The sequence below is a fragment of the Micropterus salmoides genome, unplaced genomic scaffold, assembly GCF_014851395.1.
Source record: "Micropterus salmoides isolate LMB-PRFRI ecotype aquatic unplaced genomic scaffold, ASM1485139v1 Ms_hic_scaffold_3, whole genome shotgun sequence".
Classification (NCBI taxonomy): Eukaryota; Metazoa; Chordata; class Actinopteri; order Centrarchiformes; family Centrarchidae; genus Micropterus; species Micropterus salmoides.
In genome coordinates this window covers 26320522-26334820 of record NW_024042261.1, presented here as the reverse complement: position 1 = coordinate 26334820, position 14299 = coordinate 26320522, and the positions used below count along the sequence as shown (strand labels likewise).

The window sequence follows — 14299 nt, the reverse complement described above, 5'->3', positions numbered from 1 at the left end:
TGTAATGGAAGTTAATGTCCTCAAATAGCTTGTTTTGTCCAGTCAACACTCTAAAAATGTTCAATTCAGTATCATATAAGACACAGCATAAGACATAAGAAACATAGCAAACGTGCAAAGCTGGAACTTGGGAATGTTTGATCATTTTGCCTAAAAAGATGACTGAAGCGATTCATTGATTATCAAAATAGCTAAGTATTAATTTTTTGCCAATCACCCAGGTAATTAATTGACTAATTGTGTAAGCTTTAATTAGCTGTTAAAATCTATAGTACCAGCAACAACAGTGCAATAGCCATTTGGGAACCAGTAGCATTTTAGGAAGAGAGATCTTTTTTTAACCTGAACATGTGGTTTCAAGGTCTCCTGTCTGGAAAAGAAAATTGAGGACCAACAGAGAATACAGTACTTATTACAAGAACATAAAACATGAGCAATATGTCATGCTAACAAGGTTGAATCACAGTGAAAATCAATATTGGAAGCAGTATTTGATTCTGACAGTAATTAAAATGTCTACATGATTAAAAGCAAGGGCAGCCTGTAACCTTAATGTTAATAAAGGCTTTTTATGGATGTTTCTAAATGTGTGCATGATGTGTGTTAGAACGCCCTGGACCGTGCCGAGAATCTGACCGCTCTGGGTGTCCACCTGGCTCGTCTGCCTGTGGAGCCTCACATTGGCAAACTCATCCTTTTTGGGGCTCTGCTGGGCTGCCTCGACCCAGTACTCACCATTGCTGCTTCACTCAGCTTCAAAGACCCCTTCTTCATACCCCTGGTAGGGCACTGAGTTCACAGACATAAAAGCTTATGTTGGCAGCGACACACACGCACACTTCACCACATTGCTGCATTCTACCTTTCGGCTTTTTTTTTTTTTCATTTCAAAGTAGGTCTTAAATCAGTTTTCTTTTATGCGGCTGTATTTCCTCAGGGTAAAGAGAAGATGGCAGACATGAGAAGAAAGGTCCTTTCTAGAAACTCCAAGAGTGACCACCTCACTATTGTCAATGCCTTCCAGGTAAAACAGCCCCTGTCTGTCGATTTTCTTCATCTCTGTCTGCTGTGTGAAATAACTTATCATTCATTGATTGGCCAGGGCTGGGAAGAAGCAAAACAGCGAGGTGCCAGGTATGAGAGGGAGTACTGCTGGGACAACTTCTTGTCTGCCAATACACTCCAGGTGAGCCAGACTGATTGTGAATGCTGTGCTGAGCTTGACACTGATAAAATCAGGGGTAGGCCGTGATTACATTTTTAAGTTGACTTCTGTCTGGGCAGATTAGGACATGTAGCCTTTTTAGAAGTAATTTGTCCTTTTATCGTTCAGATGCTGCACAACATGAAGGGTCAGTTTGCTGAGCATCTAATGCATGCAGGCTTTGTCAGCAGCAGGGACCCCAAAGACCCCAAATCTAACGTCAACTCGGGTAACTAAGGAGTTTTTGGTTGATTTCCAGCTATCAGAAAATGTTATATGAATCTTAAAATCATGCTGTGGAGCAGTAACACAATATTTTGTGCAATGTGTAAATGTAGCAGAGCTAACTGGTTCTTTCTCTAACTCACTTCCTTCCTCAGACAATGAGAAGTTAATCAAGGCGGTGATTGTAGCTGGTCTGTACCCAAAGGTGGCCATGATCAGACCATCTCATAGCAAAAAGAGGCCAGGGTGAGTCTGCTAAATCAAAGAGTGAGATGAACAAAGACAGACTGGAAAGGACTGCACAGCACACAATGGAGAAGCACGCAACCATTCTTATTGATCTTTAGACAGAAAAATGGCCTTCACACTGCAATAGCTCATCAGACCTCTCAGGTATAATGCTCTGTAAATGTCCTGTGACAATTACCTCAGTCTGTGCAGACACCACGTTAGGAAAATTGCCAAAAACAGAGGCGCTTTTGCTGCTGAAGATCAATCCAGTCATGATACATTTGCCTTCAGGCAGCTGTCATGCGCAGCGGCTGTGACCTGTGTGCAAGAGAGACGCACACAACAGGGAGACGGACACTCTCAGAGTAGGGCTGCCACTTTCATTTGTTGGTCTCAGTGACCGCTTTAGACCAAGTTGCACAGTGAAATTGCCAGGGTCGTTTCCTCTGCATAACTTATTTTCTACAGTTGTGATGCTAAGCAGGCTGCAAGTTTTGATATGTTTCACACGACAGCTTTGCAGTATTTAATGAATCCGTTGCTCGATGAAGCACTTTTGTTTGTTTTGCTGCTAAATCAGACTGCTGTCTGGTACAAGCAGCTTGTTCCCTGCAGTCAAGCAGTCGGTTTTGTCTGGCTGCGACGCAAGAGCTTGGAACCCAGTGTTACTTTCATGTTGGAGATGATTTGCAGTCTGCCTCACAATTTCTCTTTGGTACCCTCCGTGCCTGAATGGCAAGAGGCATTCGTTGTGCATTGTATTAACAAGCCAAAAACACATGGTAGGTTGTTTCTAAAATTACTGTCTGATTCATTTTAACAACATGTTTTCTGGTGATGAGGAATTTAGCAGTCAACATGTGCATACAAACACACACTCATAGTAAGCACGTGTAGATGTGAAATATTTAGACTAAAATCATACAATACAGTAAGATTGCTGTTATTAGTGGAATTCTCTGTACAATTTTTAGCTTTGATTTCAACAGTTTCAACAATTCTTAGTCACCTTTTTATAAATCTGAAATGTTTCAGAATTTCTTTTTTGTCTGCTAACAAAATTACTTTTTTTTCAGCTATGATAAATGCTTCTTCTTGTGTTCTTTTGTCAGTTATGAGAGACCATGTTGATAAATACATTATATTTCTTTATTACCAAGTGTTAGGGATGTCACTCTTGCCATTAAAACTAACCCTAACACCCCCCCTTTTCACACACACACACACACGCACACACACACACACACACACACTCTCTAACATCTTATCTTTCTCAGGGTTAAAGTGTACACCCAGGCTGACGGAAAGGTGTGTATCCACCCAAAATCTGTCAATGCTGAAGAGACAGAATTCAACTATACATGGCTCATCTACCACCTCAAGATGAGAACAAGCAGCGTGAGTAGGCGAGGGGACATGGGGAACGCATTTTGCTGTGTTTCACCACTGCTGCATGAATGTTGTGTGTCTACATTTGAGTGTGTGTTGCCGTATCCTTTTGATTTAGTACACAAGTGAAAAGAAGGACCAGTGGCTAAAGGTTGGCCATGGTGCCACGCCAGCTTCACACTGAATGAATATTTGATTAAAACGCGGCCTTTCAACTATCTCTCAAAGGCTCTTGTGCTTCAAAGCTTGCATACACAATGTGTGTGGGGGGTGCAAAACAGTCAGTAAGGCTCCCTGACTGCCGCCCTCTCGTCTCTCCCTCTTTCCATCGTTTTCTCTTTTTCCTTTTTTGTCCCTGTTCACACTCCCATTTTCCCCTCCCTTCCATATGTCTTTGTTGTTTGTGCTGTCTCTCTTTGTGAATGTTACCATTCTGCAGAAAAACACCTTTCATGTCCTCTTTGATTACTGCCCATGCCTCTTACTTTGCTGCCTTCGTCTTTATGAAGAAAAGTGTTGTGCTAGATTTCACCAACATTATTGCCACTGATAAATGTTTTTTTAGTGTGTGTACTGTGTAAGTGGTTTTGTGCACACTGCTATGTGTGTCTATTATAAAAGTAAGGTATACTGAGTGGGAGATTGTCAAGGCCATTTGTTTACTGAGAGAGAGAAGGAAGCAGAAGACCTGGGCCGTAGAAGAAAGGAAAAAAGGGAAATAAAGTGAAGGATGACGTTAAACTTTATCTCTCTGACGCACTTGCCCCTGGTGGTCCATTACATTACACATTCATGGGGCGAATGCAGTTTTCCATGCGATCTCCTTGCTTCTCTTTTTGTCCTCGTCCCCTACCCACTCCCTCCACCTTCCTCTAACTTTCTCTGACACTGAATTTCACCACTTCCATCTGTTACCTTCAAAGATGAAATAGGTTTTGTGTGACCTCAGACTGCTGCTTATGTAGTCTTTGACCATAGATGTAAGCAGTTTTGAGTGAGTGAGTGTGCACACAGATCAGTAGAGGATTGCTTCCATTTTCTGTCTGCAATATTCAGTCATTTGTGAGAAATATATACAATAGTTAAACTACTCTACATAAGCAGCTGTCAGTTTAGCGCAAGGATGGGAAAGACTGCATTTGTTAGATTCACAGACAGGGCAAGATGACATTTTCAACACGGAAGGGACTGAAACACATTTCAAACTCGCACAGCCTCTCCTCACTAATGGGACACTTTCAGCCCACACCACAGAATAGCTGCTGGGCACGTTGTGTCATAATGATGCCGCTCCCTGTCACTGTGTGCGTGAGCGTATTTGTTGTAATAGTCCTGTCGTTGTGTGTTAGCGACATCTCTCTGTGTGTGTCCTCAGATCTTCCTGTACGATTGCACCGAGGTGTCCCCGTTCTCACTGCTGTTCTTTGGAGGAGACATCACAATCCAGAAAGACGAAGACCAGGAGACTATCGCAGTGGACCAGTGGATCGTCTTCAGATCCCCAGCACGCATCGCTCACCTTGTCAAGGTAAATTAGGGACACACTCATCAATAAAGCACAGTCATGATGAGATTATAATTTTTTACTAACTTCTCTTTTCTGCAGAGTTTAAAGAAAGAGTTGGATTCTCTGCTGGAGGAGAAAATTCGTAACCCTGCTCCTGTGGACTGGCAAAACCGTCAGTCTAAAGACTGTGCTGTCATCACAGCCATCATAGACCTCATCACCACCCAGGAGAAGCCTACAGGCAGCACTAAGGGCTATGGCAGAACATGGGAGTCTGCCCCAAGAGGACGACACATGTACTTCAATGATGACGAAGACGACGACGATGATTAGAAGTGGTCAGGTTTTTTGCTGGCAATGAAAAGAAGAGCCTCTGACTTCTGACTCTGAATCCTTGGACACAGAGGTTAGTTGGGGTATTTACGATAACCAGCTGGCCTCCTTGATAGTGCTCCTGAAGGACAAACCCAGGACCCAAGAGCCCTGGAAAATGTTATACACTTGAATGAATGATTTTTTTTTTTTGCCTATTCGATCATTATTTTGCAAGGACCAATCCATGTTCAAATAAACTCCGTCGCTGTTTAGTTTAGTTTGCACATTACTGGTTTGGATACATCTTGCTCTTGTTTGAGCAATGTCACATAATGGACTGTGCAATAAAAGGATGTAGCATGAAATGTCTAGCTCACTGAAATTCCAAATGTTACATGAATAAAAGTGGAGTAATTTTATTTGGTCTATCTAGCAGAGGTCCCTAGGGAAAAGAGATGTCATATTTGATCATTGAGAATACATGACAGGCCCCAAGCAATTAAGCTTTTATTTATAGTGGCTGATTAAAATATAAGGTTGAATAACCAAGTTTCTGCAATATAAATCTGTATTTTTGGAAAACATACATGTTACAGTTCAGGCTGTTTTACATATTTACATGTACATCGATGATTTACAATAGTTACAGGAAGTGCAGGAAGTGATTGAAATAAAGATCAGTTCATGCTTGGACGTGTGGTATTGCATAGATTATTTTCCCTGAGTGCAAATGCAAAGCTTCATCTGTTTTTTTCAGATTCTGGATACTCGGGTCTCTCCTGCTGGGTGCTCTGCTCCACTACTGTCATACCTTTCTTCGTGTAGCTCAACAGTTGTGGTCGTCATTTGGGCTGGAGCCAGGACAGTGGGCTTGATAGATGATGTTATCGCCACACTCTGTCCAAGCCATTCATTTCCTTTGGCTGGTCATGGCAACACTAAAAATATGACTCACACAGGACAATCACATTAAAAGCAGGGCTGCTCTTCTCTTCTGGTCTCAGCATCAGCACACACAAATTAATCTCAGCTTGCCTCTGTAACCTCACATATATAAATCCTAAAGGGGGGGTATTTATATATCCACCTCTGGCTGGCATCAAGTGTGTGCGATATTTCAGGATGTCCAAATCATTGAGTGAGTGACACAAATTTCTGATTCATGGAGTTGACATTAACTGATGATAAACAGCAAAGTAGAGAATGGACACTTGCCCCTTCTGCTTAGCCAATAGATGACATCTAAGATTATACCTCCCTTCATCGGAGTTCTACACTAACCCACACACGGTAAAGAAGCTGCCAATCCCACCCTCTTGCCTTATTACTTTAACAATCAGCATCTTCATAGTTGTATGATTACTGGCAATACTCCTAATCACATGGCCTGAGCCTCATTAACAGAGTACATATCAAGCTGTTGTCATTTTCACTTTACCTCCTATAGCGGTACTGTAGTGTCAGTTATTACATTGCACATCACTTATACTCAATATGTTTTAAAAAAAACAACACCACAATTTACAAATTTCACACCAACGGTTATGTAGCAGGGTGTTGAAAGCAGTGGCTCTGGCAATGGGTGTGAAGTTTTCTAACCGACCGGGGAATTAATGAATGCGACAGGTCCCACCGTTGAGCCATGCCACCCACACAGGGACCGATCAGTAATTAAGGAAATCTCTGTTCTTTCATCGTGGTTGTTCTGAACAGTCAACAGTTTGCTTTGGAACTATTTAGTGGACTCTGAGCTGAACTATGGCTTCATCTTTATCCCTGTGTAAAAAGTTCAGCTGCCACACTGGTCCTTGAAGGCAGGCCACTGATGCTGTTACTGAAGTCATTTGTCTGGGTACACTGCTTAAAAAGGCAGGTCATGGTCTGTCAAAAGGTCTCTTAACAGCTGAGAAAAGCCCTCTGTGGGTTGAGCGGCTAGCTCGTCCTGCTCACACATTAGTCTCCAACCCCTGTAGGCGGTCCATCCTCTGCATGTTGCGCTCAATGGTGGCCTGGCACGTGATTGGTTGGGCACACTCCGCAAGGAACCATCCCCTTTCTCCGTCGCGCAGTCGCTCCCCTTCATACCAGCCTAAGAGGAGAAATTGTATTGATACATGAAACCAAAGCATGTTTTTTTTCTTTGTGCTATCACTGCTTCTGATGTTCAATACTGTCTGCACTTTAACATGAAAGCCTTTGGCCTCTGTATTTGTGTTGATTTTCAAACCACATCTTCAAACAAGTATAAGGCCCATTACGGGAGACGTGATGTGTATTGAAAAGGAGAGCGTACAAAAGTGCACGATGAAAGAACGCAGTTAAAACAGGTCACTGAGAGGAATACTAAAGAAGGTGAGTGCAGCAACAGAAAGAGCTGGAGAACAAAATGGAGCCTATGAAGGCAAGAGAGGCACTGAGAGCTAACATACCGTCGTCTACAGTCTGCGAGACCAGCACCACGTCAGCTACCTGCAGGGACAGCTCATCTGGCTGCTTGGCTGTGTAAGTTCTGATCACCTCCATCTGCATGACATCTAAAACAACACAACTCAAATAAATAACTTCAGATAAGCTGCACACTGGCTGCATATGAAGATGTGAATTAAGAAGCCAGTTGCCTTGCAAACAATCTGAGGAAAAAAAAAAAACTGTTTCATCAGATGACCACATGGTGGTGCAACAGGCTAAAAGGAGGGGTGTCAACGTAAATAACTGTGTGTGGGAACTTACTGGTTCTGTCCTGACTCTTGTTGTTGTTGACATTCTGACCCAGAGCACTGATCCATCGAGCACGCTCATTCCTAAAAGCACATGACAGCACATGGACAATTTATTAAACTGTTCTGGCACTGAATGGAGTTCTGAATATGAGACTTTTATCAACTTCTCAACTCCCAAAACATGACAGTGCTTTGTCAGTTGCTCAAACCCTAAATTGTTAAATCTTCAATTAAGGGAGTTTAATTCTTTTGATTTTGTATTAGCACCCGCTATGTCACAGCTGTTTGGACAACATAAGCAGCTACAAAGTGAGAATCCATTTAAACCAAGCAACAGCAATAGGCTACTGAGGCAAATGGATAACTTAATTGCCCAGGAAGTTTTGCCTTCCCTCCCTCCTTTCTGTCCTTCTCCTCTGTCAATGTGAGAACAGAGGTGTGTTTTCAGTGGGAGAGAACAAACACAAAGGCTGATCTCAGGATGGGAAAGACCTGCTTTTGCTTTCTCTCTTGTGTGTTTTCATTGAAAAAAAAAAAATGGGTGGAGTGGTGCAGGTCAGATTCCGAGAAACGTTCATCTGCTCTCGTCTTCTACTGAATGGAGACAAGGCTTTTGAAAAGAGCGAGAGAGGGGGAGCAAGAGGAGGTTTAGGAAATGAACCAAATGGGGTTACTGAGGCCCTCTGTGACTCAGCACCGTTTGCCTACATCATGTAGGTGGGTACGACATGCACAGACAGAATTTGTGGGGACACTCTTCACAAGGGCCTCAAAAGGAAACTCGAACAGACAAATCCCTTGAGCCAGACCTCATTATTGTGTTCCCATTGTACACATGCTGTTTGGTACTTTTCAGGACACATAAGCTGTAAAATATGAGGTCATGTCATCTCTAGCTACTAATTGGACTGTATGAAATCACCATCTAAACCTTTATAACCATTACTTTGAATACAATCATCAATTTATAGACTCTCAATGTGCACCGACAATGCAATATTATGACAAAGAGTGAACTTTGAGACTGTAAAATGCATCGTTATCAACTCCAATCGACACCTATCAGACCAGTCACCTCCAGGGCTTTCGAGTCTCACGCATTCACCTTGAGACACACGCATTTCAGCCAGTTCACACTCTCACACCTTGTATTTCTCATGCTGAGAAGTTAGTTAAGAGATAACATCCTCAAAGTTGTTAATTAATGGACGATCATTTCTGTGCCGAGTTCATAGCCATCTCTGTAACCTACTAAATGCCGGATCCATTTAGCTGATCAGAAATTAAAATGTGTTGTTTCCGGGTAAACTCCGGCTGGTTCGTGGTTCGTTACCAGGCAACATGGATGCGCATGCACCATGGCATGCAAACACGGAGTGGAAGTCAGAAGACCCGATGAATGCGGTAACTGTAGTTTTTTTTTTTAGCATTTTGATTTTACGATTCCTGGACAAAATCACTTGTCTGTGATCAAAGATAGTGAGAGCGGCTGATGTTGGGGAGTACAGTCAAATGCATTATAAATTATTATGGATGCAGTCAAAAACTCTCCAACCTCTTTGCAACCTGCAGCTTAGGCTTTTTTATCCAGTGGCGAGCAAAGTAACTTAGGCCTATTCAGATCCTTTAAAAAAAATAAAAGTACCAATATGTCACTGTAAAAATGCTCTGCAAGTACTGCACTGAAAAAGTTAAGTAAAAGTATGTAAGTTGGCTATAATCAGGAAAACGTAGAAGTAGGCAATTAAAGACAAAAGTATGGCCAACTCAAAACAGAAAGAAAAATGTCCCGTATGACCATTATATATTATATTGTTAGATTATGATTCCTCATGCATTAATGTAGTTGGTTGAGGTTGAACAATTTTGTATCAGACTGCAATTAATTATTTTTATTATGTATTACATTATTTTCCTTTGAGATGTGGTGAAGTAGAACTAGAAAGTGGCATGAAAAGAAAATACTCAAGGTTCAGTACAAAGACGTCGTGTACTTAAGTACCCACCACTGGGCTTAGCTTTGGCTACCTGAAACTAAGGAAAGGACTAGAGATATTTTTCTATATTTTGGCTCTGGACGGAAAGCTATCATCCATCACGATAGTGAAAATGGCTGGCCTTGAGCCATAGTGCTTTAAGTGGGAGCCCGCTACCCCTGTCATCAAGGCATTTAAATGTGCAACAAACAATTACAACACAAAACACCATTCATAAGCTTGGCACACAGCTTGGCATACATGTGTAGGTTCTGCCATCCTACTGTAGGCCTATGTGTACAGCACTGCTGTTCATTGGGCTCGTTTGGGGCCAAATTTCTTTAGTTTTGATACATTTGTATTTTTGAAATACAAGTTTATATATAAATAGTCTTTTATCAGATTTACCTATTGTTCTAATTTCTATTCGTTCGGGTCCGTTATTAACTATAGGTAAAATCTAACTGCTAGTAAAAACTTGAGAGAACTGGCTAGGGCCGAGGGTCCGCTGCTGCAAATAATTGAGTGGCTCCTCCTCTAACACGTTATCTCACTCCAAATGTTTGACAAAACTTGAGAGCCCTGCACCACTCTTTGATACCTTTCAATATGTTCAATTGCACCACTGCCTTTTTAAACATTTCCTGGGGCCAATAGTAGGCCTATAGGTGGTAAATAACACTCACCAGTACAGTGACGTCAATCATTTTTTTGTTTATTTTTTCTCATTCATATGTGGTGTTTGCATCAAGCTTTCCTGCTCTACTGATTTGGGAGGTTAACTCAACTTTAATTTTTGCTGTCTTATTCCCTACCTGTTTACAAGTTGTTCCTTTTGCGAGCCCTTGCATTCAACAATAATGTAGCAACGCATGTTTATATCCAAATAAAAGAAAACAGGCTACTGCATACTAGCAGCTCTGTAAGGCTGTACTGAGGAATCTAACTAAATGCTTACTAAAGCATGCTAATAATAAAAATGCTAACTGCTACCTTGCTCAGTCTTACTTTAGCATGTTAATCTTCTAACATTTGCTAATTAGCACCAAACTAAGAACAGCTGAGTGTAGAACCATACCACTAGCGTGTTTAAAACAAAAAGAAAACATTGTTGTCAGGCACCATCATATCCACATTAGCTGTTGACGAGTAGGTGCAGCCAATCTTTATGTACATTTTAAGCTTATAATAGTCCAGGAATGGCAAAGCATCAACATGATAAAAAGGGAAAAGATGTAAAAATGGAATTTAATTTCATTACTGAAACACGCACACTACCAATTAAATTATCTTATTTAAAGCCAGTCAGGAAGTTTTATTCTAACATGTTGGGTGATAGAGTGACAGTCACCAATCAGTTTGGGGATTCACTTTCCTCTGTAATTTCTTCAGTCATCCCTGCCTCCTATACATACCAAAGGTCTGGAAACTATACTGGACATTCCATGAGAACAAACTTGCATAAGACCAATAATATTGCTTCTCTGTACTCAATGCGCAAGTTCTTCTAACATCCAAGCCGCTCTGTGGGAAAGGCAGCTGTTAGTTGTTGCGTTTGACAGCTGGACACACACATGTGCACATGCACAACACACCGACATGACAGGTTGCTTTCTCATGCTTAAACAGGTGAAATACTTTATCAAAGCTATGAATGTACACATATTCAACATAACGTGCAACAGGCAACCACTTGTGGTTCAGAGGCACTTAATGGTTATCTGTGTAATGTGAGGCACATATCAAAAGTTCAGGTAAAAAACAAAAAAAAACAGCCTTAAACTATGACTATGAGTGTGTTTACATGCAGGCATGTGATTACTGCATATGCATGAACTGCAGGTGCTTTCCATCGTCCCCTATAGATGATTACTAGCCTGTGCAGGATCAGTCTATTCACGGTAGTAAAGCGGCCTTTGCCTTTAACCATTCATCCCAACGTGTAGAAGAATGGAATGCCAAGAATCATAAATCTATTGTCAGAGGTTCCTGTGTCACCTCTGAAAAGAACAGAGGCCTTGCTGCTGCAACATAAAACCTCTTTCACACACAGATAAAAAGCGATGACAGCCTCTTTGTAACCTTCCTTCCTCTGCCAACTTAAAATCACCAGCAGACCACTGTATTCTCCTTTCATTTTCATCTCTAATCCTTTCTTCTTAATCCTATCAGTTTGTTTACTCTCAACCAAGTCCCTCCCTTGTTTCCACTAAACCACAGGTTTGAATGGTATTCGGGTACAATTCCTACTCCTCCGACAAAAACATGACATCTCTCTGCCAGGGGCTGACCAGCCAGGGAAAATCCCAGGCAGAAGGAACAATTCCCATCAGCAAGTTTGTTGTTATCATAAACGAAACCAGACTTAGTGAGAAAATCACAAACAATGACATAAACGAAAAGCAGAGACAGTAAAAAATTAAATAAAAAACAATGTGTGAGTGTAACTGAAGTACAGATTCACTCCTCCGGTTTGGGGCTGTTGCGTAATCGGTGCTGCTTTGTGTTATAGCTGCGTGTCTGACTAACAGAACTGTTTTGCTGCAACCTTCTGTAGCTGCTCTGTTCCACTAATAGAGAAGCACTATTCACTGACTCTGGACAGGACACAACATCAGGGTCATGGGGTAGGCTAGCTGGCATGTGCACACCAAACAAAAGGATACAGAGAAAAGGAAGAGGACACAGACAGAAAAGAAGAGAATTACAAACGATGCCAGATAGACTGTCCAAGACCAGCCACACTGGCTTCCTTGTACCATCTCCAATCCAGCTGTCTGTCTGAATTCCTGACGTATTATGTCACTGCTGCGGTCAAAGGTCAGTCTACTGCCTGTAGATGGTCTAAGATTAAACCACAAATCAACAGGCATATATTTTCATTTAGTTCTTTTCAGGTTGAGGTGAGTTTGCTGTTTATTTGTATACAAATCATCCATTCATGTTATGTAAGGTAAACCATGGTGAATATCCCCATAATAATAAATGTTCATAAAAGGCATTCCTTTGAAGTTCGTAAAATATGTACAAAGCATCAACAGTAGGAAATGTGTTTAGTTGAACGTAGTGAGAAATTTAACAAAAACAGTTTAGCATTGTGCAGCCCTGATTCGTGGTTATTACATAGAAACTACCACAGGCGTTTCCAGAGAAGAAGGCAAATCACATAAATTGTACACTATAACCCTGAAACAAAATGGAATGTTTGGAACATAGGGTCCCATATGTTATATATGTGTATAATATAGTAATTACCAATTTTGACTTCCAAGTATTTTCATTTGATTTTGAAGGTATTATGCTGATATTAGCCTATAATAACTATATATAGTAACCTATATTACCTCATTATTATCAGGTTATTACCTCATTAATGTCACCATATTACCATTTTTTTAAATCAAAACACTGAACTGATATAACCATTTTACTGTTAGCAGGTTACTATATTGTTACCAAAATATTAAAATAATATTCCTTTGGAAATTACATATTACTTAATAACATATTTATTAGCAACCTATTACCCCACTTTTCCCATGTTATTACTAAGCTGTAATGTAAAGTGTGTACCTATTTAAGGTAATTATCTTGCCTCTTAAATAATTCTGCATTTATTTGCATTTTTTCTACATTTTTTTATTATCTTGAAATGACAAAACTATGCTTCATTGTTAGCAAGTACAATGACAATAAAGTTTAATTGAATAAATCACCTGGTTTCATGACATTCTAAGTTATCTTTAGTAATAATATTTCACAAAGCAACACAGGGTATAGTATACACATTTTTAAAGTTGTAACACCACTACTTAACCTCTCCACATGAAATGATTAGTCAATTATTAATTATTAATTATTTTGATAATCCATTAATTGTTGGTCATTTATAAAGCAAAAATGATAAAAACATTTTATAGTTCCACTTCTCACGATTTTCTCTAATTTAATTAATTGCAAATTGAATATTTATGAGTTTTGGACAAGTAGTCTAAATTTGACACCTATAGCTCTGAAAAACTAGTTGTTTTTCAAACTTTTCTGGCATTTTATTGACTAAACATCAATCCACCTATTGAAAAAAGAACGAGACTAACCAGATGGAGGAAAAAAAATATATAAGTATTTATTTCCATATATATATATATATATATATATGGAAATAAATACTTAGTTGACTGTTCAAAATCAAAATAAGCAATTTGGTGAAGTGTTGCGATAGGCATTTTTTTTTTTTTTACTATTTTCTGACATTTTATAGATTTAGTGAGTAATCAAAATAGTATGTAGTTCAACGGATTATGAAAATAATCAGTAGTTGTAGCTCTACTCTGCACTCTTTAGCAATTTCTGAGAAAGCCTCAATACTCCTTATTGTCCTCTGTACTTCATTTAACTCTGATAGAAGACCAAAATAGGCTGACTAATGTAACACCACTTCCACGTGTCATGTTGGGTTAAATCACTAAACTGGGATGAATGGCCAGAGGAAGAGGAAGTTATTCTCTGGTCATGGAAAACAAAGAGCAGACAGTGGCTGCTGTCTAAAAGATGAGATACGGGACTGTGAAGAAGAGTCAGGGAGAGTAAAATAACAGGCGGGGGGAGGGATGGCGGGGAGGGACAGTCGTGGGAAAGAGCCCACTTAACAATAGGCCGCTGCTAGGCAACAGCTTAAGTGATGCCTAGCAACCACTGTAACAACGGATAGTTGCCAAGGTCTCCTTTCCAC

General features: G+C 40.4%; 2 protein-coding genes across 2 annotated transcripts in view; one reads left to right on the top strand and one right to left on the bottom strand.

Annotated features, from left to right (window-relative positions):
* dhx36 (DEAH (Asp-Glu-Ala-His) box polypeptide 36) overlaps positions 1-5564 on the top strand; it is a 28016-nt gene extending 22452 nt beyond the window's left edge. The window contains exons 19-26 of the mRNA XM_038692292.1: positions 608-781; positions 938-1024; positions 1103-1186; positions 1334-1433; positions 1585-1675; positions 2938-3058; positions 4425-4577; positions 4656-5564. Coding sequence (XP_038548220.1) covers positions 608-781; positions 938-1024; positions 1103-1186; positions 1334-1433; positions 1585-1675; positions 2938-3058; positions 4425-4577; positions 4656-4889 — 1044 coding nt within the window. The 3' untranslated portion in view covers positions 4890-5564. The remainder of the gene's footprint in view (positions 1-607; positions 782-937; positions 1025-1102; positions 1187-1333; positions 1434-1584; positions 1676-2937; positions 3059-4424; positions 4578-4655) is intronic.
* Positions 5366-14299, bottom strand: part of LOC119882292 (rho guanine nucleotide exchange factor 26-like) — a 29905-nt gene continuing 20971 nt past the window's right edge. Inside the window, exons 13-15 of the mRNA XM_038692294.1 lie at positions 7602-7672; positions 7301-7405; positions 5366-6960 (exon numbers count right to left, since the gene is read on the bottom strand). Of these exons, the coding sequence (XP_038548222.1) occupies positions 6818-6960; positions 7301-7405; positions 7602-7672 (319 nt within the window). The 3' untranslated portion in view covers positions 5366-6817. The remainder of the gene's footprint in view (positions 6961-7300; positions 7406-7601; positions 7673-14299) is intronic.